This window comes from Camellia sinensis, chromosome 8 (genome assembly GCF_055761805.1).
Source record: "Camellia sinensis isolate YWXY chromosome 8, ASM5576180v1, whole genome shotgun sequence".
Classification (NCBI taxonomy): domain Eukaryota; kingdom Viridiplantae; phylum Streptophyta; class Magnoliopsida; order Ericales; family Theaceae; genus Camellia; species Camellia sinensis.
This window is the reverse complement of record NC_138968.1, coordinates 18688520-18715063: the sequence shown is the minus strand read 5'-3', so window position 1 is coordinate 18715063 and position 26544 is coordinate 18688520. Positions and strand designations below refer to the sequence as shown.

The 26544-nt window shown below is 38.0% G+C and overlaps 1 protein-coding gene and 1 pseudogene across 3 annotated transcripts; both read left to right on the top strand.

Annotated features, from left to right (window-relative positions):
* The first annotated feature begins 494 nt into the window (after positions 1–494).
* LOC114288130 (hydroxyproline O-galactosyltransferase HPGT1) lies at positions 495–9445 on the top strand. Of its 2 annotated transcripts, none has more exons than XM_082882173.1 (12): positions 495–895; positions 2760–2823; positions 3440–3489; positions 3589–3779; positions 4945–5008; positions 5095–5167; positions 6969–7092; positions 7189–7276; positions 7402–7452; positions 8230–8301; positions 8390–8502; positions 9011–9445. In XM_082882173.1, the coding sequence occupies exons 1-12, from the start codon at positions 783–785 to the stop codon at positions 9031–9033; spliced, it is 1026 nt and encodes a 341-aa protein (XP_082738299.1). In that variant the 5' UTR covers positions 495–782; the 3' UTR covers positions 9034–9445. The 2 variants fall into 2 exon arrangements, 1 of the variants encoding a protein (XP_082738299.1); XR_014337418.1 differs by having other exon boundaries at positions 532–895; positions 8213–8301.
* Positions 9446–12247: 2802 nt separating this feature from the next.
* On the top strand, positions 12248–13980 carry LOC145797606 (auxin-induced in root cultures protein 12-like; annotated as a pseudogene). Its single transcript, XR_014339110.1, has 3 exons — positions 12248–12306; positions 13341–13426; positions 13484–13980. The product of XR_014339110.1 is annotated as an auxin-induced in root cultures protein 12-like (transcript).
* Positions 13981–26544: the final 12564 nt, after the last annotated feature.

The following is a 26544-nucleotide window of genomic DNA, read 5'->3' as shown; positions in this document are numbered from 1 at the left end:
ATTTCATACTTGATCAATCATAACTAAAAAATACAAAAATTTCATAACCAAATATAACATAAGGTATAATTAAAGATCTCATAAGTTATAACTAAGAAAATTGGTCATAACTAGAAGAAAATGGGATAACTAAGGGTGCATATGGTACATCATTTTTAAGGGTGTGTATGTTAGAATTTTCCTTTGAAAAATCATGAGTACATTAATGTTGAACAATTTTTGCTTTATACTAGTTTGTTTGGTGAATGTTATATGATTTTTTGTGTGAACATATTATGCGAAACTGTGATTTTAAATTGAACTGAACCATGTTTAAGTGGTTTTGGTTCAGATTGATTCTATAATTTAGATGGATTAATTTAATTCTAATTTTTATAGAATTATAGGCAACGGATTGATAATGATTTATTTAAAACCCAACCATGCTCACCACACCTTTGGAGATTGTAGCAATGGGCTTTGATAATGGGCTAGGACCGAACCGTGTCACCGCCGCTGACTTGGTGGCCCGTTTCGTGTTTGGCCCAGTGTGTTTCCCACGCTTGAGAAGGAAACAACACTGACTGAAAGGGATGCGTTACTTTTATTGCCTCTGGCACTGAAATCCAGAGACCGACCTGGAAAAACTGAAATCCATTGCTTTCTCTCTCTCCCTCTATTTCTCGTTGCTCGAGCAAACTCTGTTCGAGCCAGTTCGATTCGATAGAACATGACCAAGTGGTGAAGAAAGATCTGTGTTTTGTTGGATCGATTGATCGGGATTCAAATTCGATTTTGGGAAAATGCAGAGGAAGGAATCGTATAACCGGCTCTCCGGTGTGGTGTACAGATCCCGAATTTCAACTCTCTTGTTCTCCATGCTCGCCACTATGGCTTCCTTTTATGTCGCCGGCCGGTGAGTTTCTCTCTCTCTCTCTCTCTCTCTCTCTCTCTGATTTTATCAAACTGTTTATTTCATGAATCGTATCTCAATTTTTCTAAAATTTTGTGTTTGAATTTAGAATTCATGTCTAGTCTGGAGTGGTGAGATTTTAGAACATTCTGTATCTGATTTTTTGTTTTTTTAAACTTTTTTTTTTATGAGCTGATGTATGTATAATAACTTAGAAAATTCCAGAATGACTAACAATTTGCGCAAGTAATTTCTGAGATAGACATTCGGTTGTAGACATACATATATATACTAGTGGTTGTGCGCACAAGATGTGTGTGCTATGAAATCTAGGCAGGAAGTAGTTTACTGATTTTTTAGAAGGACAAAAAAAAAAAAAACTGGCATAACTGTTCTTATGTAATTGCTTGTGTGGGCATTTAAAAAAATAATTAAAAAAAAAATATCTGTTACAAATCTTCCAAATTTATTTATTTATGGTTGGTAAGCAGTTAGTTTTATACCAAAAATTGAGATATCACAATGATGCTCTAAACACTACCCGGAGAGCAACCTCAGAGGCTAGGCGAAAATAACACGCACTTAGGAAAAACAAGCTAAAATAGCAAAAACAAGGGAGGTGGGCAAGAAAAATAGAAAAATAAAGAGCAACTAAAAGTCATCCCAATAAGGACCTCTTTCTTGGGGTCTCGGGCCAATACCGGCCATATTCAGATCAAATATCCCAAAATAGATAAAAGTGAAACGACCCCAAAGCATCTGGCATCAATACATCAAAACTGGCCACAATCATAATAGACCCCGAAGCATTCGTTATATTTACACCAAAAACTGGCCACAATCTGACACTCATCCTAACTGGAGGATGATGAACAGACCCGTAATATTCTGCACTCATATAAAAATAAAAGAGGAAAAAAATTCCAAAGGAGGACTACACCCCCATCCCCCCAAGGGCAAAAGCTCAACTAGCCTAGCCATGAGTTAGATTAAGGGTGGTTTGGGATGTCCTAAATAAGTGCACTTTTTGATTTTTATGAAATATGGGTTGGGTTTGGGTTGGGTTTGAAGTGATGTGGTAGAAAAGTGATCTGACTTAAATAAGATGATGTGACTTAAATAGGATTGTGACTTTTTGACTTTTTTAGTACATGACAAACAAGGCCTAACAATCCACTTCTACCTCTCTGTTCATCACACACGTTGCTGGCTTGATCTCTTTGGCTTGATATATTATTATAATTTGAATAGATGTGCACCTAACAAAAGTGAATTTACAAACCTGCGTAGGTGCAAGTATGTATACATGTGCACCTAGATGCATAATGTGCGTTCAAAAATATATGGTAGCCAAAGGAACCTGTATATGGTAGCCCACATATACAGGTGTAGCTAAGTACAAGTGTATGTAACAGATTATAAATGTATGTATAGATGGATGTGCACATAGATACTTATCTATATACCAGTGGCACTATTGGAAATTTGGAATGCTTATATTCACCGCGTAATTCCTAATGATAAAATTGAAGTTGGAGTCCATTATTCACGTTCCGCAACTTCTGTAACCTCGAGGTTCACCCAATACAATTAGAACAAGTCACTGCCTATTTGCGTATTTATGTGTTTGCTTAACATGCATTTCTTAGTATTTTAACTTAATTCTTGTGCTTCGACCAAGCACATGAATATCAGAAAAAGTGATTTTTTTTAAATGTAAAAGATTTTACATAAAAATATCTTTTAGTGTAGGAGACATTTCACAGCGCATCTGGCATTTGATTATCACCATAACACTTTCTTTCTTTTTTTCCCTTTTAAAGTCTTATTTGCTGAGTATGTTTCATTTTCTTTTTTCTGGAGATAGCTTGTGGCAGGATGCAGAGAACCGGGTCTATTTAATAAAAGAGCTTGATAGGATAACTGGGCAGGTAATAAAATGTTTATTGGTATTGCATTTTTTGTAGTACTGATGTTGTACTGGGCCCATCGGAATGGTCTATTCTTTAGGATCAAATCATGTGGCATTCCAACTATTATTTTGCATGTCCCATCAATATTTCTAGGTATTTTTTTCAGTCAATGGCACATTTGAAGATTCACACAATTCAAATGATTATGTCATCGGATAAAATTACCGACTGACATGGTTATACAAAATTTTCACTTTATTTGGTTATGTATTTTTCTTTTGCTAAGTGAGAGAATATAAGGACTTGAGCTCCTGACATGAAAGTTGAGAAAGCTGCCTGGGTTTCGTTTGGCCTACAAGGCTGATGGTATGACAAGTTTAGAAACATCTAACATGTTTGATTTATAAAAGAAGTGGGTTTACTGTCCCCACTGTATTAATAGTGTTGGTAGGCATCGTGCATTATTTGACACCAATAAGTGGCGCTTTACACAAAAACATGCATGTGCCTACTTGCGTTGAAACTGATAAGTATTTTTTTCACACTCCCATGTGCACACTTGCATGGCATGTCCATGTGCACATTTAGCTTTATTTGGAGTAATTTAAGTGAACAAATAGTTTTTTATTTTCAGGGGCACTCTGCAATATCAGTGGATGATACACTGAAAATTATTGCCTGCAGGTAAGTTAATTGTCAGTTATTATTTGGGTTTTAACGTTTTACACTTGCATTAATTTGTATTTTTAAAATAAGTTTGATCAAGGATCTTATGCATGTTAGGGAACAACAGAAGAAATTATCAGCCCTTGAGATGGAACTGGTAGCCGCCAAACAAGAAGGTTTCACTTCGAACCACTGGTCAAAGACTAATAAGATACCTAAGAAAAGGCCCCTAGTGGTCATAGGAATACTCACAACGTTTGGCCGCAAGAACAATAGAGATGCAATCCGCAAGGCGTGGATGGGAACTGGTAAAGTACCACCCTTATATGTGCGCTTGCTATTTTATTTTTTTTCTCTTGATAGAGTGATGTTTTTTTGTGAATCTGTCCTAAACGTGCTGCCATCCTATTTTTCCAATACAGGATTAAGGATAAATTATTAAAATACAGAGAAGATAGCCGCAGAATTAAGATTCTGGAGAGTATTGTGTTTTAGAATTTATATGCAGAATGTGGGAATATGCATGTGATCAGGGTTTGCATCCAAAAACAATAATATGCATGTTACCCTTTTTGCTGTGTACTGTATGGGAAGAGTAACTGAAGAGTATGCATGCTGTTTTACAATTTGAACTTCAGAAATTGACCTCCAATAGGAAAAGACTGATTCTAAGATGTATTGCTATTTGAACAATTTTATATTTGAATAAATTGTAAGAGCAGGCAATGTACAAAACTATACTTTCTCTAAGGCAGTGGTGCAATCAAGTATGTACATACTTGAAATGAGTGAAGAAGATGGCTAGAGGAAAGGTGAAATCAGACAATGGCGCTTTTGGGTAAGCCTAATGATGCTACATGATGTAGTAAATGAAACCTCATGATGGGATAAATGAAGGAGACTTCATTTAACTCGATAAGTAAGGTATTGAAGCTGATGGGCTGGGCCATAGTTGAACTTAACTCAGTAAAGACTTAAATATCTAATTTTTTAAGTCTCTTGCTGTTGTTGGTTATCAAATTTCTCATTGACTTAAACAAAAGCTTGTTGATTTGCAATTAATAGAAATCGGTTAGGGCCTAAGGGCATGGTTGTCTTGTCCCTTTCCTCTTTAGCCACGTGGTTTAAATTCCCTACTCATGTGGTGTGCCAATATACTGCATGAAACAAGGGTAAATCAGTCTGTTTTCATTTATGCTGCGGTCTAACTTTGACTGCACAAACATCACAAATTTGCAAACCTACATCGATTTTCTGTTGATGAGATCTTTGGTGTTAGCAATCGATTGTGTACTTTGTGCAGCATTTTCAAATCACTACATCATCTCCTTGTGATTTGCTTAATCTGGCTTGGTTACTAGGTTTTGTAAAGCAATTCTTTGTTATAAATATTTAGTGGTGTTCTGAAATATGAATGTATTGAATCATTTAGCTTATGCAAGTATAGTTCTTGCATGGTTATCATCTTTGCAGGTGCAGCTTTGAAGAAGATGGAGGATCAAAAAGGCATCATTGTTCGATTCATCATTGGAAGAAGGTTGCTTTTATCTATTTCTTTTTGGTGCATGCCTAAATTACTACAATGGTTGGAAATTAATATTATGGTGAATTGTTGATTTGCAGTGCTAATGGCGGGGACAGCTTGGACAGAGACATTGACAATGAAAATAAGCAGACCAATGACTTCAGTATTTTTGTATGTTCAAGGAGTCTCTGAATTTGTTTACCATACTTAATTTGAACTCATAGTTATGTGTAGTGGGTTTTTTGTTGCCTTTTTTGTGTTTTGCCAAATATAATTGCATAGTTGCATGTGTACATGGCTGTGGGTTCAGAAATGGAAGTGTGAGCTCATTTAATTTGGTTCTTCTTCTTGATAAGTAATTTCATCAATTTGCTTTTTTAGTTATTTTTTTGGCTTTTTAGGTTTTTATAAGGCGAAAGAAGTTAATGTGTTTGGAATGGTTTTTTTAAGTTGAATAGATAGCTGTGAGGGAAAAGGTGATTAATTGATGTGTTTGATGTAACCTTTTACTAATGGGGGTGAATTTGTTTACTTTTGTGGATTTTATAGATACTTCTCCTGTTGATTCTTTTATGTTGTATTTATTAGCATCGTCTTGATGCTTCTTTGTTAATAAAGTTGACTTTTATTTATCGAAAAAATATATATACAGTAGTTTGTTATATTTAGTTTTATGGGTTGAACAATCCCATGACAAGAGCCACCACAAATTGTAGGTTAGTCATATATATTTGTTAAGATAGTAACATTCATATTTTCTACATAAGCTGGAGTTATAGGAAACATATGAATTTGTACAGATTCCCTGCTTGTGGCCACATCCTTTATGAATTTGTCAAATATAAAGGTATTGATAAATGCCCAACTTGGTTCCCTAACACTGTTTAGGGCATTTCCATAAACCTCTCTCTCTTTGAGGCACAACTCATGCAATAAGCCTCTGACTTCTAAAAATACACATATTTTGCTGTCTTTCATATTTTTCAAATATGTTAAAGATTATTCAGCATTCCTAAGCATGGGAAATTGAATTTGTGGTCCCGCACTTCCTTTTTGGATCAAGATGAGCATAGGATTTGAGTTGGAAGTTCATGGAAACTCACATTCTTCTTATTACATTACTGATTAAAATAAATCATAAAAGAATTTTCTATAAATTCTTATAATTTCTCAAGGGTTAATTACATTAATAGTCCCTATAGTTTGGAACTTGTGTCACTTTGGTGCCTGACTTTTCAATTGTGACACATTTGATCCTGAATTTTGAATCTTGTTCCAAATAGGGACAATTGAAAATATCATTAGGTTTTTCAAAGGTAAAATTGTCAATTTGATAAAATATATACTAATTTGACAAAAATAAATGTCAAAAAAATATTTAAAATTTTTTAAAAATTATTTTTATTTACCAATGATAAAATTATGTAAAATTAATAAAAATTACATGATTAATTTTTTTAAATTAATTTTACATGATCATCATCTAAACACATAATAAAAATTAATTTGGTAAAAAAAATAAATAAATGTCTAAAAGATTTATCAATTTTACATAATTTTATTTTTAGTGGGTAGAAATAATTTTTAAAAATTCAAAAATATTTGTTTGACATTTATTTTTGTCAAATTAGTTGATATTTTATCAAATTGACAATTTTACCCTTGCAAAATCTAATGATATCTTCAATTGTCCTTATTTGGAACAAGATTTAAAATTCAGGATCAAATGTGTCACAATTGAAAAGTCAGGGACCAAAGTGACACAAGCCCCAAACTATAGGGATTATTTGTGTAATTTGCCCATTTCTCAATTATCACCATGAATATGCTTGGTATGATTAATTATAGTTTCTTGTGGACTTGCCATATTTTGCTTGAATACTCCTATTTATGTATGGAATCTGTCCCAGTCAGCTTAAGCTCATCGTTAGCATTTTTATTTTATTTTTTTCTTCCTTCAAAACATTTACAGGAAAACCATGTTGAGGCACCTGAGGAGCTTCCAAAGAAGACAAAGTTGTTCTTTGCTCATGCTGCAGAGAACTGGGATGCTGAATTCTATGCCAAAGTCAATGACGATGTTTATGTAAATATTGGTTCGTGATCGATGCATTTTGGTGATACTTTTGTTATTAAGGATTGAAACTTAAGTGTAATGGATTGTGAAGCTATGATTTATTTTTTTGGTGCAGATGCCCTGGGAAATTCACTTGCAGCTCATTTAGACAAGCCTCGTGTATATGTTGGTTGTATGAAATCAGGCGAAGTTTTCTCTGAACAGTAAGCTTGGTTAACAAATTTAACTCAATTATGAATGGCTTACAAAGTGATAGTTTGCATGTAGAATGTGAATTTCATTTTTTTCTACATTGTTTACAAACTTTTTTTTTTTTGGAATCTGGCAGGAGCCACAAATGGTATGAACCAGATTGGTGGAAATTTGGGGATGGGAAAGTGTAAGTGTTACTTGATCTGATTAAGGCTTGTAATTCAGTTCTGAAGAGGAAATTTCATTACATTTCATAATTCTAATATTTTTAATTTCTTATACCTGGCATGTTATAGGGAAAACAATTTTGTGAGTTAAAATCTCTGAATACAATTCTATTTTCCTGTATATTGACCTAATATGCCCAGCTAAGAAAAAAAAATGTATATGTAAATTTTGGAGAAGTTGCCTTTAGTTGGTTAGCTTACTCATAGGTGTACATTAATTTGAGCATTTTGAATGATCAATGATATACTGATGATGTACATCCCCAAATGATAGATCAAATTCCCATGTGAGTTTAATTCTTAAATCACTCTACAATTCTCCATTTCACAGTTTCATGTTAATTTATATCAAATTCTTGATTCATTAAACTCAATTTGTGCTGATATTCTTAGTCTTACTAATTTGTGAATTAGAATATATTTCTGAAATTCTATTTTCCTGTGTATTGATCTAATATATTACCAGCTGATTCTGCCCAGCCAAGAGGAAAAATATGTATACATACATTTTGAAATTGTTGAATTCAGTTGGCTAGCTTACTCATAGGTCATAAGTGTACGTTAATTTGAACATTTTGAATGATCAATGATACGTCAAATTTCTCGTGTGAGTCTGGTTCTTAAATCGCTCTAGAATTCTCTATTTCACAGTTTCATGTTAATTTATATCACTCCTTGACTCATTAAACTCAATTTCTGCCAATATTTTTGGTCTTACAGCATGATTTATCCGACAGGTACTTCCGTCATGCTTCAGGTGAGATGGTCGTCATATCCCAAGCGTTGGCTAAATTTATTTCGATAAACAGGTCAGTTCATTTTGTGTCAAGTGCAGCAGTTTTCTCACCCACTATCTTATGGAGCAATTATTGAATCCTGGTTCAATTGAGTTGGCAGATCTATTCTTCAAACTTACGCCCATGATGATGTTACTGTGGGATCTTGGTTTATTGGGCTCAATGTCAAATATATTGATGAGAGAACATTTTGCTGCTCGTCTTGGTCATCAGGTCTCTCTCTTTTTTCTCTCCGTGACACAAACAAAAGACACTGAAAACTAAGATGATGTTGTGGAAGGAAAACTAATTGAATAAATTGACACTAAAACTTATAAGATAAGACAAAGAGGAAGGGTGCTCTTTGTTTGGCTACAACTAAAAAGGACAGATTTTTTCCTAAATTTTGTCTTCAGTGAATTTTTTTTTTTTTTTAATTTGTGTCAAAAGTTTTTACTTTTTCAGTCCGTCTAGTCTAGAAGGATCTAAAAAATAAAATCTTTTTTGAAAAATTCTAATTTTTTTTTATACTGAAGACAACAAAAACCAAAAAAAAAAACCTTTCCCAAGTGTCAAACCCAAGTGGGCAATGACCTTTCCCAAAGGCTTGCCTAACCTTTTGAAAAATAGGATGGTATGCTTGTAGGATGATATGAGTGAGCCCCAATGTAAATCTTTCTTAGCATGGATCAACTTGAGACAGCACTTCCTGAGCTAAATGAATGCTATGTTTTTGTTTCAGGAGCTGTCTGTGCAGGTGTATGATGTGACTAGCCTCAAAAACAAAAACAACACCACAAATGCCAGTGCTACAGATGTTTTGGAGGATTTCCTGATGCGAATCTTTTAGGCTTTCTTGGTGTGAATGCACACATGATACATTGCTGCATTGGCAATTCATTTTTGGTGGAATGCCATTCAGATGGAAAGACAAAGCTCTCTTCAAGAGTGACTCCACATCTTGGCAATCACAGATAAAGAGAATCGTAGTTTACAAATGTGACAGTAGACAACAAAAACTTGACTTGTCGGAAATTTTACAGATAATGGGTACTGGACATATATAGCATCCGAAGAAAATGCCAAATGATAGGAAGAACTGTTAGTGACAGGTACATAGGGAACATGATGTATCATATTCTGCTTTCGAGTTGCGTTTTTTACATTGATTCTTTTATTCCTTGGATTTAAACTTTTACCCTATATTTTTATTTTTTATTTTTTTTCTCAATTTTTTTGAGATGAGATGGATTTGAGCCCATAATGATGATAGCAAGTTCAGCATCAGGCCCGGGCAACTTGTTTTTTGGTTAACTAGGTGATTCCCAATCCTGTTATATTTCCTCAATGTGTGCGACTTTTGGGTAGGATGGTCGAACCCTGTTGGGTAAAAACAGCTTTTTCACTCCCCATGCCCACAAGTGAAATGAGCACAACTATGGAAACGTATAGGGAACCAGAAAAGTTCTCTTAAAATTACCATGATTTTTTTCCTTTCAGAAAGTTTAGGGACCGAGATTTTGACCAAGAATAGGTTGTGGTAGAAATTGAAATTGTGTATTGTAGGGTTCATATATAGAATGAATCTGAATCACAGATTAATGTTTTGAGTAAATTCTAGATATATTTTTCTGAGTCTGTAGTATCCTTGTTTTTTTATTGTTTTATTATTATTTTTTTATCTATGGTGTTTGTTCAAACTATGCATTGTGGAGCTAACATTTGGGTGAATCTTTGACCATTATTTGCCAATTTTTGGGGATAAGCTTTTTTTTGAGTGATTTTTTGTCTTTTTAATTTTGTTTAGTAGATAAAAAAAAAAACATTTGGAAGTGACTTTTTTTAATTGTACGGAAAAAATGTAAAACATTTGTTTTTTGCTTGAATTTTCTATTTCACCCTTTCAAAAGTGTAATTACCTATGCACGCATGAGGATAGTCTAGTCTTTTTAAATTGGTACAAATATTTTTTAACTTCTTTTGGTATATGTCAAACAGGTCTACTAAAATAGTTAAAAATTTATTATCAAAAAGTTAAAAAGTGAAAAAATAATCAATTAAAATAATTAATTTTCAAAACAATATAATTTTTTGCCTTTATTAGTAAAAAAATTAACATAAAAAACAAGGCTGACAAATGCAGATTGCTTGCAAATCACAAAAACATCCAATTTTAGAGTCTAATGGATCCAAAACCCGGTTAAATGTTATAGGTTCAAGGATTTAAGTAGAAATTTTCTCAGTGTCACTAAGGCCTCGTTTGGGAAGCAATCGATTTAGTCAAAAAATTAGAAAGTTATTAAAAAATTTAAAAAGTCAAAAGTTCTTACCAAAAAGTTAAATATTCCATTTTCTCTTTATTTTTTGCACATCTTTTTGTAAAAAGTTAAAAAGTCATTTTAAACATAGTAATTTTTTTTACATCACATTTTAGTTAAAAAGTCAAAAAATTACTAAAAAAATTTGTTCCCAAACGAGACCTAATAGCACTAACATTTCCTCTTTGGTGCTCGATCTTCTTTGAACCTTTACTTCAAAAATACAAATTTTATGAAAAATTTTAAGACGCCCACTTAGGCCTCGTTTGGAAATCTTCCTTTTTAGTTAAAAAGTCAAAAAGTTACTAAATTAGTCAAAAAGTCAACGACCTATACTAAAAAGTCAAAGATTCTCTTTTTTCTCTATATTTTGCACATATTTTCGTAAAAAGCTAAAAAGTCATCCCAAACATAGTCAAAGATTCTCTTTTCTCTCTACTTTTTGTACATCTTTTCGTAAAAAGTCAAAAAATCATCCCAAACATACTAATTTTTTTAGCTCATATTTTAGTTAAATAACCAAAAAATTACTAAATTAGTATGTTTCCAAACGAGGCCTTAATACCAAAATTATCCCTCATCCTACAAAAACCTAACCTTACTTCTAGTCCAACAACTCTCCGCCACCCCTCAACTCGCTACCCACCTTGAAGTACTCCCTATCCGCTACCCTCCATTTATTTCATGTTCTTTTTGTTTCACTTTTATTATCTCCATTTATTTCTTTGTGGCTAGGGTAGTAGTGTAAAGAGTGGAGACCTTGCAATAGATGGATCGGAAAGAGGGTTTGCAATTGCTGAATAGAGCTGTTTGGGCCTAGGGTCGGTCGTGAATGGAAAAATGAAGAGCATAAGGGCTATCGAGAGGAGAAAGAGAGGTCGAAGAGGAGGAAGGAGAAAGGTAATGACGGGGCTAGGGAAGCATGTGAGAGTGGCAGGGAAAAATAAGGCTAAAAAAGGATGCAAGAGGTGGTGATGGCGGCCAATACCACACGTGAGAAGTCTGGTTAGCTAAGGGTTTTAAATTAGAGTCTGAAATATTAAGAATAAGAATAGAGTCATAATTGGAAATCTATTAAAAAAATTTCTTTCAAATACTTGTATCTCAATTAATCTATAAGTTATTCTTTTATTTTAATAAGTTCTATTATTTTAAACATTTGATCCATTAGATCTTAATTCTCATATTCAAGATATTTATTAACAATTTTATCTTTACAAATATTTTTTAAATCCTTAGCCACTTGACAATGAAAACATTTATATTAAATAAATTTGATAATGTGAATGTTAATATTAATAGTGTGAATATTTATATCATGAAACATGCACATTATTAATGTGAACATTAATGCGCATTTCAAGCTATTATTATTAGGAGTATTTTAGTAATTATGTCACCCATATAATTTATTGAAATATAAAATAAATAATTTAGACTAAGTGGAATATAAGTAAGGCCAAGTTTGGCATGATTGAAAAAAGACAAAAAGTTAAAAAGTCACTATCCTATTTAAGTCACATCATCTTATTTAAGTCACATCACCTCTCTAACACATCACTTCAAACCCAACCCAAACCCAACCCATATTTCATAAAAAGTTAAAAAGTACACTTATTTAGTCTTCCCAAACTAAGCCTTAGTATGGGTGATTTATGAACATGGACGGAACTGTTAAGGAACTGTTAAGCAACCAGGAGTGGCCTGCTCCCCCCTCCACGTATAGAAAATTCTATTTATGAACAGGGACGGAACAGTGTGTTTGGTTTAAATTTTTTGGATTAAGTTTTTTAAAATTAAGTTTTTTGATTTTTGTATTTTTTTGTTTTTAGTGAATATTTTTAAAATTTAAATTTTTTACTTTTTTAGATGCACATTACTTAGATGTATCTAAAAAGTAAAAAAATTGTGAATTTTTTTTTAAATTAATAAATATAAAAAATATACTGAATTCTTATATTTTTTTTGTATTTTTGGTATTTAGTGAATTTTTAAAAGATTTATTTTACAATTTTTTTACTTTTTAGGTGCATTTATGTTGGGTGTGTCTAAAAAGTAAAAAAAATTGCTTAAAATATTAAAAAAATTCAGTAAAAACAAAAAAAATTCAGAAAATAAAAAAATAAAATTTTCTGAAAAGTGTTTTTAAAAAAATGGAACCAAGCAACCTAAACTTTTTTGTTGTCCCTTAAAATCTCTTCTTGATTTTTTACTCATCACAATATTTTCAACTGCTCCTTATAGTTAGACCAATAATTTAAACACAAAAATATCAAGGAAAAATAATACTATGTGTTTTAGATTCAGTTATTGTATAGTGGGATTTACGCAGAAAATGAATTTGAATCACATATAATTTCTTTATACTTTTCTCTATTTTTAGCATTATTGTAAGGGGATATTTTTTTAGGGTCCCTGTTATTAAAATTTTATAGCATAAAGGACACCCAATACTTTTATACTGTCTAAGGTCCCTCAATATCGATCTAGAGAAAATTCAATCCAACTCCAGAGAAATTCTGGGCTTCCCATAAAATTTCTTTGTGTTTTGATTAATTTTCTCTGGTTTGCTCATAATTTTCTTTGTGTTTTTTTTATCAAACCAGAGAAAATTGAACAACCACCATTTTTATTTTGACCAATTTTCTCTGAACTATAAGACATTTGGACAGCAACAAACCAAAAAAATTTGAACAATTAGAGAAATTTGAACAAACCAGAGACCTACCTTCCTTGAGCGCATACCTCCACTAGCCCTTCTTCCTTCTCCATCGCCTTCGTTGCTCCTCCAGTCAAATCTAACGGTTGGATCGCCTAGGCCCTCAACCCCATCGAAACTAGCATGGCCAACGTACAGGCTCTTGTCGCCCTCAAGTAATCCAACGGCTTGATGTCAGTCAACACGTACAATATCAGTTCCTACAGATCCATCGTTCAATTGAAGATCGCCTTCGAAGTCCCTAAGAAGAGCGTTGAGTACTTCAGCGGAATGATAAAGATCGTTGCGACTCTCACATTGTCGACGAATAGCTCGTCGATGAATCAGGTTTGGCAAGTCGCTGACTCTATCATGAACGATTTTCCGGACAAGCATGAGTTCCAGCAGGCAAATTTGAATGCTAAGGTGACTTTGGATTTGGTGAAGGCTTCACAGAGTAATAGTACAACTCCGACTGCGATTACGAGTAGCGCTGAGTCTCCGGTGCCAAGTTTGACGAGTGGAAATATGACTCCGGGGAGATCAAGAGGATCGAGCGGTGCTGATAGTGGAGCAATCTCGATGTTCAAAAACAAGAACTTCGCATTTTTTGTGATCTGTTTTGTAGCAAGTTTTGTGTTTGAGAGAGTCAAATTACTTTGTGATATATAAGTGTGTTTGTTTTGAGGGATTATTTCATAAGATTAGACTATTAGTCCATCCGGACTGATAGTTCATTGTTTGGTTTAATTTTTTTTGCTCCGGATTAATAGTTCCTCCGAACTATTAATCCCTCATATGAGGGATTATTGTATCCTAAGGGGAGGGGTGAGATTATTTCCATGGGATTGGTATCCCACGGGACAAATGTGTGAAATATCTATTTTACCATCATGCTATTACAATAAACAATTGGAAAAGAGTAAAATAGTGTTTTGAACATTTACAAATTATTTTTTGTGTTGTTAATTTAAAATTTTATATTAAATATAAAATATAAAATATAAATTTAATTTAATTAAAAATAATAAATTATAAATTGTGGCCTAATAATTTTTTGTAGTGTTGTTAAAAAATTAAATTTATATATTAAATAAAATTATTTTTTTAGTGTTGTTAATTTAAAATTATATATTAAATAAAATATAAATTATAAATTTAATTTAATTAAAAATAATAAATTATAAATTATGGCCTTATAAATTAATTTTTTTTAATTTTGTTAAAAAATTAAATTTTTGTATTAAATAAAATTACTTTTTTAGTGTTGTTAATTTAAAATTATATATTATTTAAAAAATATAAATTATAAATTTAATTTAATTGAAAATAATAAATTAAAAATTATGGCCTATAAATTAAAATTTTTTAGTGTTGTTAAATTATAAATTATAAATTACAAGGGTAAAATAGTCTTTTGAACATTTATTCTTATTCAATCTGTCAAACCAAACATTAGATTCACTAAAAATAGTCCAATCCAGACATCTAATCCCATGACTAAACAAACATAGGATACAACCAATCCAACCAAATAATCCGAGGACAATGTATCCTACGACTAACAGTCCGATGGATTACAATCCCCCTTTATCCAGTTCGTCCAAACAAACACACCCTATGAGTGTGGGGTTAAGGGACTTTAGATATCATAAAATAATATTGTGGATTTCTTCCATCACTAAAAATGAAAGAGGAACTTCAGGCTAATTTTCTTTTATTGTAATCACTTATTTTATTAATATCAATTATAATTAATCCTTTTTAAAAAATCAATAAAATTATGATATTTCTTAATAGCACATAAATATCTAACACCCCCATTTGTTTTGGGGTTAAATAGATAGGAGAAGATTAGGATGGAAGTGTGGTTATTTAGTGTTATGTTTGTTTGTAGAGTTGGGGAGGGGATTAGAATGGAGGAGGTGATATAGATGGAGGTTGGAAGGGGGATTGAGATGGAGGAGGTGGAGATGATATTAGAAAAATAGTGAGGGGATTAGAAATTTTTTTATTTTTTATATATTAGGATTTGTTTTAAAAAATATTAATGTTTAATTTTTTATATTTTTTTATTTGTTTTATTATTTTATATAAAAATAATTTAACAATTCCTACACTAACAACTATCATCAAAATAAACACAATTTTACTTAATCCTTTCACTATCAATCTCCTCACTATTAATCCCTTCCATTATACTTCTGAAAACAAACGGGGCCTTCCATAATTAACAATACTATAAGTTTAAAATTCAAAAAAAAAAAAAAATCAAGACAAAAAATATTAAATAATAATAAGCATTGTGATAAACTCTATGCACTTGTTTGATTGGGAGGTTTTTTTTATTGGTTATTTTAGTCGTAAAAAGATAAAATAAGTTAAAAAATCAATAAAATAGAATGTCACATCTAAATCATAATTATTTTATTTTTTCTTTTATAAAAATAAAAATAAAAACTAAAAAGTCTATCACGAATGAAACTTTTTAGTCTCAGATAAAAATAACCAAAAAAATTAACCAACCCACATCTTAAACGAATCGTATATATCAATTAGACTTTTCAAATTATATTATTAAAAAAGAATATATATCAAAACAAAATTGAACGAGATGTCATATTTTGCCTCCCTTGGTTAAAAATCATGATTCTACCGTCACTTCCACTTGTGTTTACAAATAAGAATAATGCTATAAGTATTAATTAATGTACTAATAAATGATGTGATATAATTTTAAAAATTTTAAATATTTATAATTTAATTAATAGATAGAGTTATTAATAATGATATAATACTAATTGATATATTAATTAACACACAAATTAATACATCAACCCCATTTCGTAGCTCGAAATGGCGTGGGTCGAAAGGCTCGAATTGCTTTGTACACCCACCCTCCCTCTGTTCATCCCCTCCCTCTGGAAAACTCACACACACACACAGAGCTCCATTCATCCCCTCCTTTTGGTGTCATTTTTTTTTTTTTTTTTTTTCAGAACAAGTAGAAAATCAGAGGAGGAGGATGAAGAAAGGAGGAGGAGGGGGAAGGAGGAGAAGGAGTGGAGGGGGCCCAATTATCAGGGTTGGAGGCGGAGGCGGAGGCGGGGGGCAGAGGCACGATCGGGGCGGAGGCGACGAGCTGCGAGCTGCGACTGCGGGCGGAGGCGACGAATGAGCTGCAAGCTGCGACGAGGACGGCGGGCGGAGGCGACGAGCTCCTCGCGGCGGAGGCACTGGCCCTTCCTCTCCTCTCTCTTTCTCCCTCTCTCCTCCTCTTCCCCTCTGTTCTCCTGTGTTCAACGAAGTTCAACGAAGAAAAAAAAGAAAAAGAAAAAGAAAATCACAAAACGACATGATTTTCAAATTTCGAACCATTCGACCCTCACCCATTTCGAACTACCACCTATTTTTCTTAATACATATTGCATAATCGTACGAATAAATGCTCGAACAAATGCTCCAATAACTACTGAGAGGGTAATTTTTGGAGAGAATTGAACCGAGCTGTAAGACGGACTTTATGGCCCAAAGTGTGAAGGACACAGTAAAAGGCCGTAATGATATTCCGGCCCAGAAGAAGCATAGTTACACCGGCCCAGGAGAGGTATGGTTACTCCGGTTAGGAGAGGGGTAATTGCTTCGGCCCAAGATGGTGTAAAGCTACTCCGGTCTGGAGGTAACTTGATGTTAGTCCGGTCTCAAAGTTAGTCCGGTTGCGGTGCATTATTGTTAGATCGGTCGGAGCTTGCTACTCAGAAGCTTGGTCTCAGCATACCATGGTTGAGCAGGAGAAAACCGAACTAAGGATAGTTCGGCCTACTCTGTGGCTCAGCATAGCCAGTGTTATTTCGGTCACATAGAAGTTCGGCCGTGGTAAAAACTATCCCACTTGGTTTAAGCAGTGGGGGAGGGTGTAAAAGGATAAGCATTATCCTTAGGAATATGAATCCTAGAAGGACTCTGCATGGAGAAATAAAAGTCCTACTAGGATTATGCCATTCGAAACCTATAAAAGCTCACAAGCACCACCATTGAAGGAGGTAATTGAACACAATTCTTTCTGAGAGCATAAAACTTTGTCTATTTGTCAAGCTTACTGACTTAGGCATCGGAGAGGTTTCCGGCACACACCTGCCGGCTAGCTCACATTTGTGTTTTCAGGTGATAAAGCGACGTCGTACGGAGGAGCGTGGACTTGGTCAACAGGATTATACGAGGAGAATTATTTCCTCCTCGTACAATTGGCGCCGTCTGTGGGAAGAACAGACAAGAACAAAAACCTCTTGACTAAGCTTCTCCTTTTTTTCAAATCAATGGCACACATTGAAGAACTACCGCAGTCCGCCGTCGACGGGCTAACTCCAGACGGAGGCGCAAGACGAGAAGGATTACCCTCTGTCCCTCCTATGGCAGATCTGGAGCCCCAACAACATAATTCCAGGAGGAGTGGCAGGGGAAGGCGGAATAGCAGCCCTCGTCGCTCTCAAAGTCCTAACAGGCAAAGGAGGAGGATTGATCCTCAAGCCCTGGAAGATCGCATGAAGGAACAAGATGAACTAATTCGAAAGATGGCGGCGGACATGGAGGCTTTGAAACGCCAGATGAAGACTAAAGATGTGGCGACAGGAGAGGGGCGCAAGCACAAGACGCCCCCTCGCCACTCAGAGAATCATAGTAGGAATACTACACCCTCCCAAGGAAGGAACAGAAGCCTCAGGACAGGCGACACTCATTCCTTATCTTCCAAAACTCGTCACTCCAGGTCTGAGAGGACGAGATCCGAAAGATCATACACTGAAGGAAGCACGTATTGGCCTTCACATTCACACCAAACCAGATCTAGACAAACAGAGCTGCTCAGGTCATCCGACTTACGAACCGTACTCGAAGAAAAAGCACGATGCAAGGAGGATGCCAGGGCAAGGGATCCACACCGAGTTTCGGCCTTACAACGGTTGGCTCCTCGGATGCATGGAAGCGTCGAGGTTGGAATGCCAATACCGCGACCGGCCTACGAACCAACGGACAAGGCATTGGCAAGACTACAGACTTCGCCGTTTGTCCCAGCGATCGAAAACGCGCCCCTACCATCAGGCTTCCTTCAGCCGAAATTCAATACATATGAAGGGAAGACGGACCTGTATTCACACCTGAGCCACTTTCGCCAAGTCATGGCTGTGTACAGGCGAAACGAGGCCTTAATGTGCATACTCTTCCCGTCAAGTCTTGGCGACCTAGGCTTGACTTGGTTCGAAAAGCTCCCAGAGGGCAGCATAGCCTCCTGGGCCCAATTGGCAGAAGCGTTCGTAACGAGGTTTTGGACAAATACTAAAACACCGGGGGAGATAGACCAGTTACTCTCCATCGACATGGGTGAAAAAGAGACCCTCAGATCTTACAACAGTCGCTACTGGGAGACATTCAACCAGATTGGAGACTGCCCCACCAATCTAGCCATTGCGCAATATAAAAGAGGCTTACAAGTAGGGAACAGACTAAGGGATTCGATTACCATGACGCCACCCCTCACCATGGAGGCCCTGATGGAAAGAGTGCATCAGCACATCATGGTAGAAGAGGATGGCGCACGTGCAAAAGCAAAATCTAGTACAACCATAGTACCAGAAAAGAAGACCTCAGCAAAGGTCAATGCAGTAGATCGGCAGAATAGAAACGGGCGTGGCAGACGAGATAACGGAGAAGACCCAGACAAAAGATGGTTGAGAATCCGCACTGCCATAACAACGGTGTTCAAAAAACCAATATATCGGATTCTGAGCGAAATAAAAGACGAGCCTTTTGTCAAGTGGCCGGCCAAGCTAGGGGAAGCTCAGAAAAATTACGACGACAGATCACGGTGCACCTTCCACAAAGAAAAGGGGCACCGAACTGAGAATTGCACGCCACTGAGACAGCACTTGGAAGAATTGGTGGCAGCAGGCCACTTGGACAAATACATTGAAGGAGGAGCGCAACCGGCCCCCCAAGATCATAATGACCATCCCAACAGAATGCCAATCGATGCACCACCTCAAGGCATTATCAATGTAATTCATGGAGTTTTTGAACCTGAGCGCGTATGCGAGCTCAGAGGTTCAATTAAGAAGGCTGAGCACTTTAGGGAAGTATTAAGTGCCCAACCTGCCATCAAGAAGGGGAAAACAGAGGCAACAAACGTCATGTCTTTTTCAGATAAGGACCTGGATCGAATATACTGTCCTCACAATGATGCTCTGGTTGTCACTCTCCGAGTCAAAGATTTTGATGTCAAGCGGATTCTGATTGACCAGGGTAGTTCATGTGAGATCATGTACTACGACACATTTAAACAACTGAAGCTGCAAGACAAAGACTTGGCGCCTGCAGTTTCTCCCCTGATTGGATTCAACTCCATGCTAGAGTGGCCTGTCGGCAAAATAATTCTTCCAGTCAGAGCAGGGAGTGTAACAAAACAAGTGGAGTTCTGGGTATTGAAGGTCCCCTCCACATACAACATCATCTTGGGCAGAACATGGCTGCATGCCATGCGTTCGGTAGCGTCATCATACCATCAGGTAATGCGGTTCCCCAATGACACCGGCATAATTGAAGAAGTCTATGGCGATCAGATCATGTCAAAACAATGCTTTGCCACAACGAATGGAAGCCGAGCTGCCAAAGGATACGTTTATTCGGTGGAAGAACCAGAGAGTAATGAACTATTCGCGGACGTCGGCAAAGAGGCTGATCAGAAAGCGGTGGAGGACTTGGTGGAGGTAAAAATAGATGAGAAGAACCCGGACAAGTTCTTCTTGCTTGGCTCATCGTTGTCCAGCATTGAGAGATTAGAGGTCTTGGAATTCTTGACCTCTAATATCGAAGTGTTTGCCTGGACACCTTACGACATGCCAGGCATTGATCCAAACTTCATCAGTCACCAACTCAATATCCACCCATCCGCCAGACCTGTCATTCAAAGCACACGCAGATCGGCACTCCACCACGCCGAAATAGTGGCAGAAGAGGTAGGCAACCTGCTGGAGGCAGGAGCAATAAGGGAAGTGCACTACCCAAGATGGATCTCCAACACAGTCGTAGTGCCAAAAAAGAATGGTAAATGGCGTGTCTGCGTCGACTACAAAACAGTCAACAAGGCGTGCCCAAAAGATAGCTTTCCTCTACCAAGGATAGATCAACTGGTGGACCTAACGGCAGGGCATAACCGACTTAGCTTTCTGGATGCATACAGAGGCTACCACCAGATCGCCATGCATGAACCAGACCAGGAGGTCACATCCTTCACAACACCAAGGGGGTTATATTGCTACAAGGTCATGCCCTTTGGCCTAAAGAACGCAGGGGCAACATTCCAACGGATGGTCACCAAGATGTTTGAACCATCGTTAGGCAAAACAATGGAGGCTTACATCGACGACATGGTGGTCAAAAGCAAGGATGAGAATGACCATCTTAAAGATCTAGGCGAGATGTTCCAGATCCTGAAGAAACACAAGTTGCGCCTCAATGCGTCCAAATGCGCATTCGGAGTTGGATCTGGCAAATTCTTGGGCTTCCTGGTGACCAACCGAGGTATAGAAGCAGACCCCTCTCAGATCAAAGCAATCCAGGAGTTAGAGAGACCAAACTCAGTCAAAGAAGTGCAGCATCTCACTGGTATGGCAGCTGCGCTCAACCGGTTCATAAGCAGGTCATCAGACAGACTACGACCATTCTCCCAAGCTTTAAAGGCTAAGTTTGAGTGGGATGAAGAATGCGACCGAGCTCTGGAAAGCTTGAAGGAGTACATGTCTTCCCCACCACTACTTGTTACTCCAGTACCTGGTGAAGAACTCTTTTTGTACCTGGCAGTCTCTCAGCACGCAGTCAGCGCAGTGTTGGTTCGTGCAGAAGGAATACAACACTTGCCCATCTTTTATGTCAGCAAGACATTGTTGGGAGCCGAAACAAGGTACTTGCCCTTGGAAAAACTAGCATTAGCATTAATGATGGCATCCAGAAAATTGGCGCACTACTTTCACGCCCACACCATAGTCGTCCTCACGGCCTTTCCACTAAAAGCTCTGTTTGAAAGGGCGAACTTTAGCGGGCAAATTTTGAAATGGGCAGTAGAGTTGGGACAATTCGACATCAAGTTCCAACCCAAGACCGCAATAAAAGCCCAATCTTTGGCAGACTTCGTCGCAGAGTTTACTCCTGGAAGTCATCATATCTGCCCAGTCGACCTAACTGACACAACCGAACTAGGGACGGAAGTTGACGCCGGAATAGCGCAACCCCTAGTGGAAGGTAGTCAATCAAGCACCAAGGCAGACCATACTAAGGACAACAAGGGAGAGACAAACAAAGGCTCACCAGCAGTTCAAACAGAGGACAAAGGACAGACAGCCAACATGGACCTTGAAGAAAACACCATTCTTGACCTCACGACATCATCTGATCCTTCCACTTGCTGGAAACTATTCGTTGGAGAGATGTGGAAGCTCTTTGTGGATGGAGCATCCAACCGACATGGTGCAAGGCTTGGTATAGTCCTCATCTCTCCAGACGGCCTGGTTATAGAGCAAGCAATCAACCTTGGCTTCCCAGTATCCAACAATGAAGCGGAGTATGAGGCGCTTCTCGCAGGACTCAAGTCAGCACACTTCATGGAAGCAACCGAACTAATGGTATACAGTGACTCTCTGCTGGTGGTAAACCAAATTTCTGGCGAATACGAAGCAAAGGATGACAGAATGGCCAAGTACCAAGAGTTAGTCAGAACAGAGATCAAGAAGTTTGATGTGGTAAGGATAGAACAAATTGGCAGGGAGGAAAACTGCCGAGCGGACGAACTGGCAGGCCTGGCCTCAATGGCAGACACATCAATCCCTCATCCATTACTCATCGACTTCTTACCAAGACCAAGCATAGAAGACCCCGAAGCAGAAGAAGTATGTTGCACAGAATTAGGCCCTTCTTGGATGGATCCCATCATCCTGTTCCTGAAAGACGGCATCCTACCAGAAGAGAAAAAAGAAGCCAACAAAATAAGGGCAAAGTCGCAGCGATTTTGGCTATCTCCATCCTCAGCATTATACAAGAAGTCATTCTCTGGGCCTTACCTCAAGTGCGTTCATCCCAGCAAAGTAGAAGCATTCTTGTTCGAAATACACGAAGGGGTGTGTGGAAGTCGTCAAGGGGGAATGTCGCTCGCTTACAGGGCTATTTCACAAGGATATTGGTGGCCATATATGCAAGCAGACTCAGAAAAATATGTGAAGAAGTGTGAGAAATGCCAAAAATTCGCGCACCAAATACATCAACCAGCAAGAGAACTCCTACCATTAACTAGCCCATGACCTTTCGCAATGTGGGGCTTGGATATAGTAGGACCACTTCCAACAGCGCCCGGGGGCAGGAAGTTCTTTCTCGCAGCAACAGACTACTTCACAAAGTGGGTGGAAGCAGAAGCGTTGGCATCAATCAAAGAGAAAGATGTGAAGAAGTTTGTTTGGCAGAATATCATCACTCGATTTGGCATACCAAAAGCACTAATCTCAGACAATGGTACTCAGTTCGACGGCAGAATCTTCAGAAGCTTTTGTGAAGAGTACAAGATAGAGTTCTACAATTCCACACCGGCATATCCTCAAGCAAATGGGCAAGCTGAAGCATCAAATAAAGTCGTCTTGGATGGACTAAAGAAAAGGCTAGAGAAAGCAAAAGGCAAGTGGGCAGATGAACTTCCTCATGTCTTATGGGCTTACCGCACCACACCTTGGCGATCAACTGGAGAAACACCATTCTCCTTAGCCTATGGAATGGAAGCAGTGATCCCACTAGAAGTTGGCCTCCCCACAATTCGAAGCGAAAACTTTGATCCAGACTTAAATGGAGAAGCCATAGCCTTACAACTCGACCTTGCAGAAGAAAGAAGAGAAAGAGCACTAGTCCACATCGCCTCATACCAACGAGAGTTAATCAGAAAATACAGCAAAAAGGTGCATCCAAGACAATTCAAGATTGGGGATTGGGTACTACGCAAAGTAATGGGAAACACCCTGATCCCAGGAGACGGCAAGTTAGGCCCAAATTGGGAAGGTCCTTATAAGGTGGTTGGGTTAGCAGGCAAAGGGGCATACCACCTAGAAGACAAGGATGGCAAGGCAATCCCTAGGCCATGGAATACAGCCAATCTCAAGTTATTTTACTTTTAGCTTTTCTTCTTCAAACATATGTAATTTCTTTTTCCTTCAATAAAACAAACAATTCTTTTTCAGCACAAGTTATTTTTTGTAAGAGTTAGCCTTAGTATAGATTAGGTTTGATGCAGGCATTTTATTCTAAGTTAGCTGGAAAAACTAACTTAGAGGTTGGCTGGAATAAACCAACACTTGTTACTCTTCAGCCAAAGTAAGTGTATGGCTGAAGAGTGGTTGGCTGGAATAAACCAACACTTGTTACTCTTCAGCCGAAGTAAGTGTATGGCTGAAGAGTGGTTGGCTGGAATAAACCAACTCTTGTTACTCTTCAGCCGAAGTAAGGGTAAGGCTGAAGAGTGGTTGGCTGGAATAAACCAACTCTTGTTACTCTTCAGCCGAAGTAAGGGTAAGGCTGAAGAGTGGTTGGCTGGAATAAACCAACACTTGTTACTCTTCAGCCGAAGTAAGTGTATGGCTGAAGAGTGGTTGGCTGGAATAAACCAACTCTTGTTACTCTTCAGCCGAAGTAAGGGTAAGGCTGAAGAGTGGTTGGCTGGAATAAACCAACACTTGTTACTCTTCAGCCGAAGTAAGTGTATGGCTGAAGAGTGGTTGGCTGGAATAAACCAACTCTTGTTACTCTTCAGCCGAAGTAAGGGTAAGGCTGAAGAGTGGTTGGCTGGAATAAACCAACTCTTGTTACTCTTCAGCCGAAGTAAGTGCAAGACTGAAGAGTGGTTGGCTGGAATAAACCAACTCTTGTTACTCTTCAGCCGAAGTAAGTGCATGACTGAAGAGTGGTTGGTTGGAATAAACCAACACTTGGTACTCCTCAGCCGAAGTAAGCATATCGGCTAAGGAGTGGTTGGCTGGAATAAACCAACTCTTGTTACTCTTCAGCCGAAGTAAGTGCATGACTGAAGAGTGGTTGGCTGGAATAAACCAACACTTGGTACTCCTCAGCCGAAGTAAGCATATCGGCTAAGGAGTGGTTGGCTGGCAAGTATAGTTTAAACCATCTAAAACCGAAATAACAGTTGGAGTAACTGAAGCATTACAAAGTACAGGCATACCCATCAGAATCGGAACGAAAGTTGAAGCAAGATTTTTCATTCATTAAAACTATTACAAAGGATGTTCATAGTTCGGTTACAACGGCAAAAAGCAACAAAGAAAAAATACACAATCAGGAAAAAAGTTCTTCAATTTCGGCGTCAAAAGCCGCGTCACCAACAACTTGGAGACCGGTTGCAAGAGGAAGTTCACTCTCGGTTGCCAGAATGCTTTCGGTTGGAACCACGGTTTCATTTGGCTGTTCGATAGGTAGGTCATCCACCATGGGCTCCAACCGAAGTGACGGGTCTGCACTTACAACCGGAATGTCTTCTGGAGCAAAGGAGTTATCAGAGTCTGAGTCCTCCAGAAACTCTTGTTGCAAGGCGTTTGCATACTCCGCAAGGGACTTCGGTATAAAGTAAGCTGGAGGGTCGAAGACCTCGGTCTGTTGATCATGACCGAGCTTCTCCACAGCCGCCCTCCAGCCGCACTTGAAAAACAGCTCCTTGGCGGCGTCGCATTGTTTGACATAGGCGTCTTCTGCCTCCTTGTAACCTCGCTTGTACCCCTCCTTTTCGGCAGCCTCCACGCTCTTTTTTAGTTCGCTTATTTCGGTGTCTTTTCTCTTCTCAAGCTTCACCAACTCCCGCAGATATTTGTCCTTCATAGCAATGGCCGCTTTCTGCCTTTCTGCCTCCGCCGAACTAACCAGATCGGCAAGACGGCCGTTCTCCGCTTGTAGCTCGGCCATTCTCTTTTCGGCCTCCTCTAGTTCGGCCGCCTTTGCCTCGGCTTCCGCCATTGCTTGCCTTGTGGTTTTTCGGAGTTCTTGGACTTTCTTGTAAGTGATGTTGTTCTTCTGTAAGGCCTGACAAAACAAAGACTTCTCTTAAGCCGAAGTAAAAGTTGGAAAATTCAAACAAGAAAAAATGGACAGAGTTACTTACCAAAATCATGGACTTGGATGCAGACCGAATTGACTTCATTTCGGTGTTCAATTGCTTTAAGTGGTGCTCCATGTCCTTGGGGAGGCACACACTTTTGGCCAGATTAAAGGCCAATTGGTGATCTTTTTCAGCCACGACCGAGTCAGTAGCTTTGATGTCTCGGTCGTTGAAGGTCAGCGGCGGAGCCCACTTCGGAGATTCAGCTCGGTCGGTTTGCTCCGGTTGGGGGGAAGGTTAAGGACTTTGGGGGACGGATTCAACCTCATCGACAAGTTGCTGTTCGGTCGATGTAGATCGGGCGCGTTTGGAAGGGCGAGATGAAGAAGGCCGTTGAGAAGGGAGGGCCACAACGGCAGGCTGCGCCTCAATAGTTGGTGGTACTTCGGCCCTGGTTGTTGCGATCAGAAGGGCCCTAACTTTGATTTTCTTTGCCATCTCTTCTTCAGCAGTTAATGGGACAAGTTGTATTTCGGGTAAGGTTGGGTCCGGTTCTGGTGCTTCCTCGAGAAGGAAATTGGTCACTCGAGCCTTCCGACGACCGCTATATCGGTAGGTCGGTTCAAAGTTTAAAAGTTTGGCCCAACTCCTTTCTTTACACTGTAGTGCGGCTCGCAAAATCGCAAGGTTGGGATAGTTGTATAGGGAACGGAGGTGGGCGAAATCTGCAAAAAGAGAAGTGTTAGTTCGGCTAATAGACTAAAAAAACCAAAATAACATACAAGGAAGAAGACCGAAGTTAAATTACCGGGCTCTCCCTTTTTTCAATTTATAGGTCGGCCAGGAATTTGGGCTTGAAAATCCTCAAAGTTCCCAGAGACCCAGAAAAAATCATCGTCGTTAAGATCTTTGTCCGGTGTGTGTTTAACTATCTTCTCTCGGCGGCGGCGAATCCTAAGGTAATAGACCCACCCAGCATCTTTCGAGCCGATGGAGTATTGATGGAAAATTTCGGCCAGGCCGAGGTTCAGTCCGGTTTGGTGGTTCAGTGCGGCTATTCCCATTATGATGCGATATGTATTGGTGGACAATTGGGTGGGGCATAATCTAGTCTGCCTAAGAAATTCGCAGATCAA

Excerpts from the sequence above, each read along its gene's own strand:
- LOC114288130 (XM_082882173.1), top strand. The coding sequence starts at position 783 with ATGCAGAGGAAGGAATCGTATAACCGGCTCTCCGGTGTGGTGTACAGA. Across the intron at positions 5,168-6,968 it reads CCAATGACTTCAGTATTTTT|GAAAACCATGTTGAGGCACC; the intron begins GTATGTTCAAGG and ends AAACATTTACAG. Across the intron at positions 7,093-7,188 it reads CGATGTTTATGTAAATATTG|ATGCCCTGGGAAATTCACTT; the intron begins GTTCGTGATCGA and ends TTTTTGGTGCAG.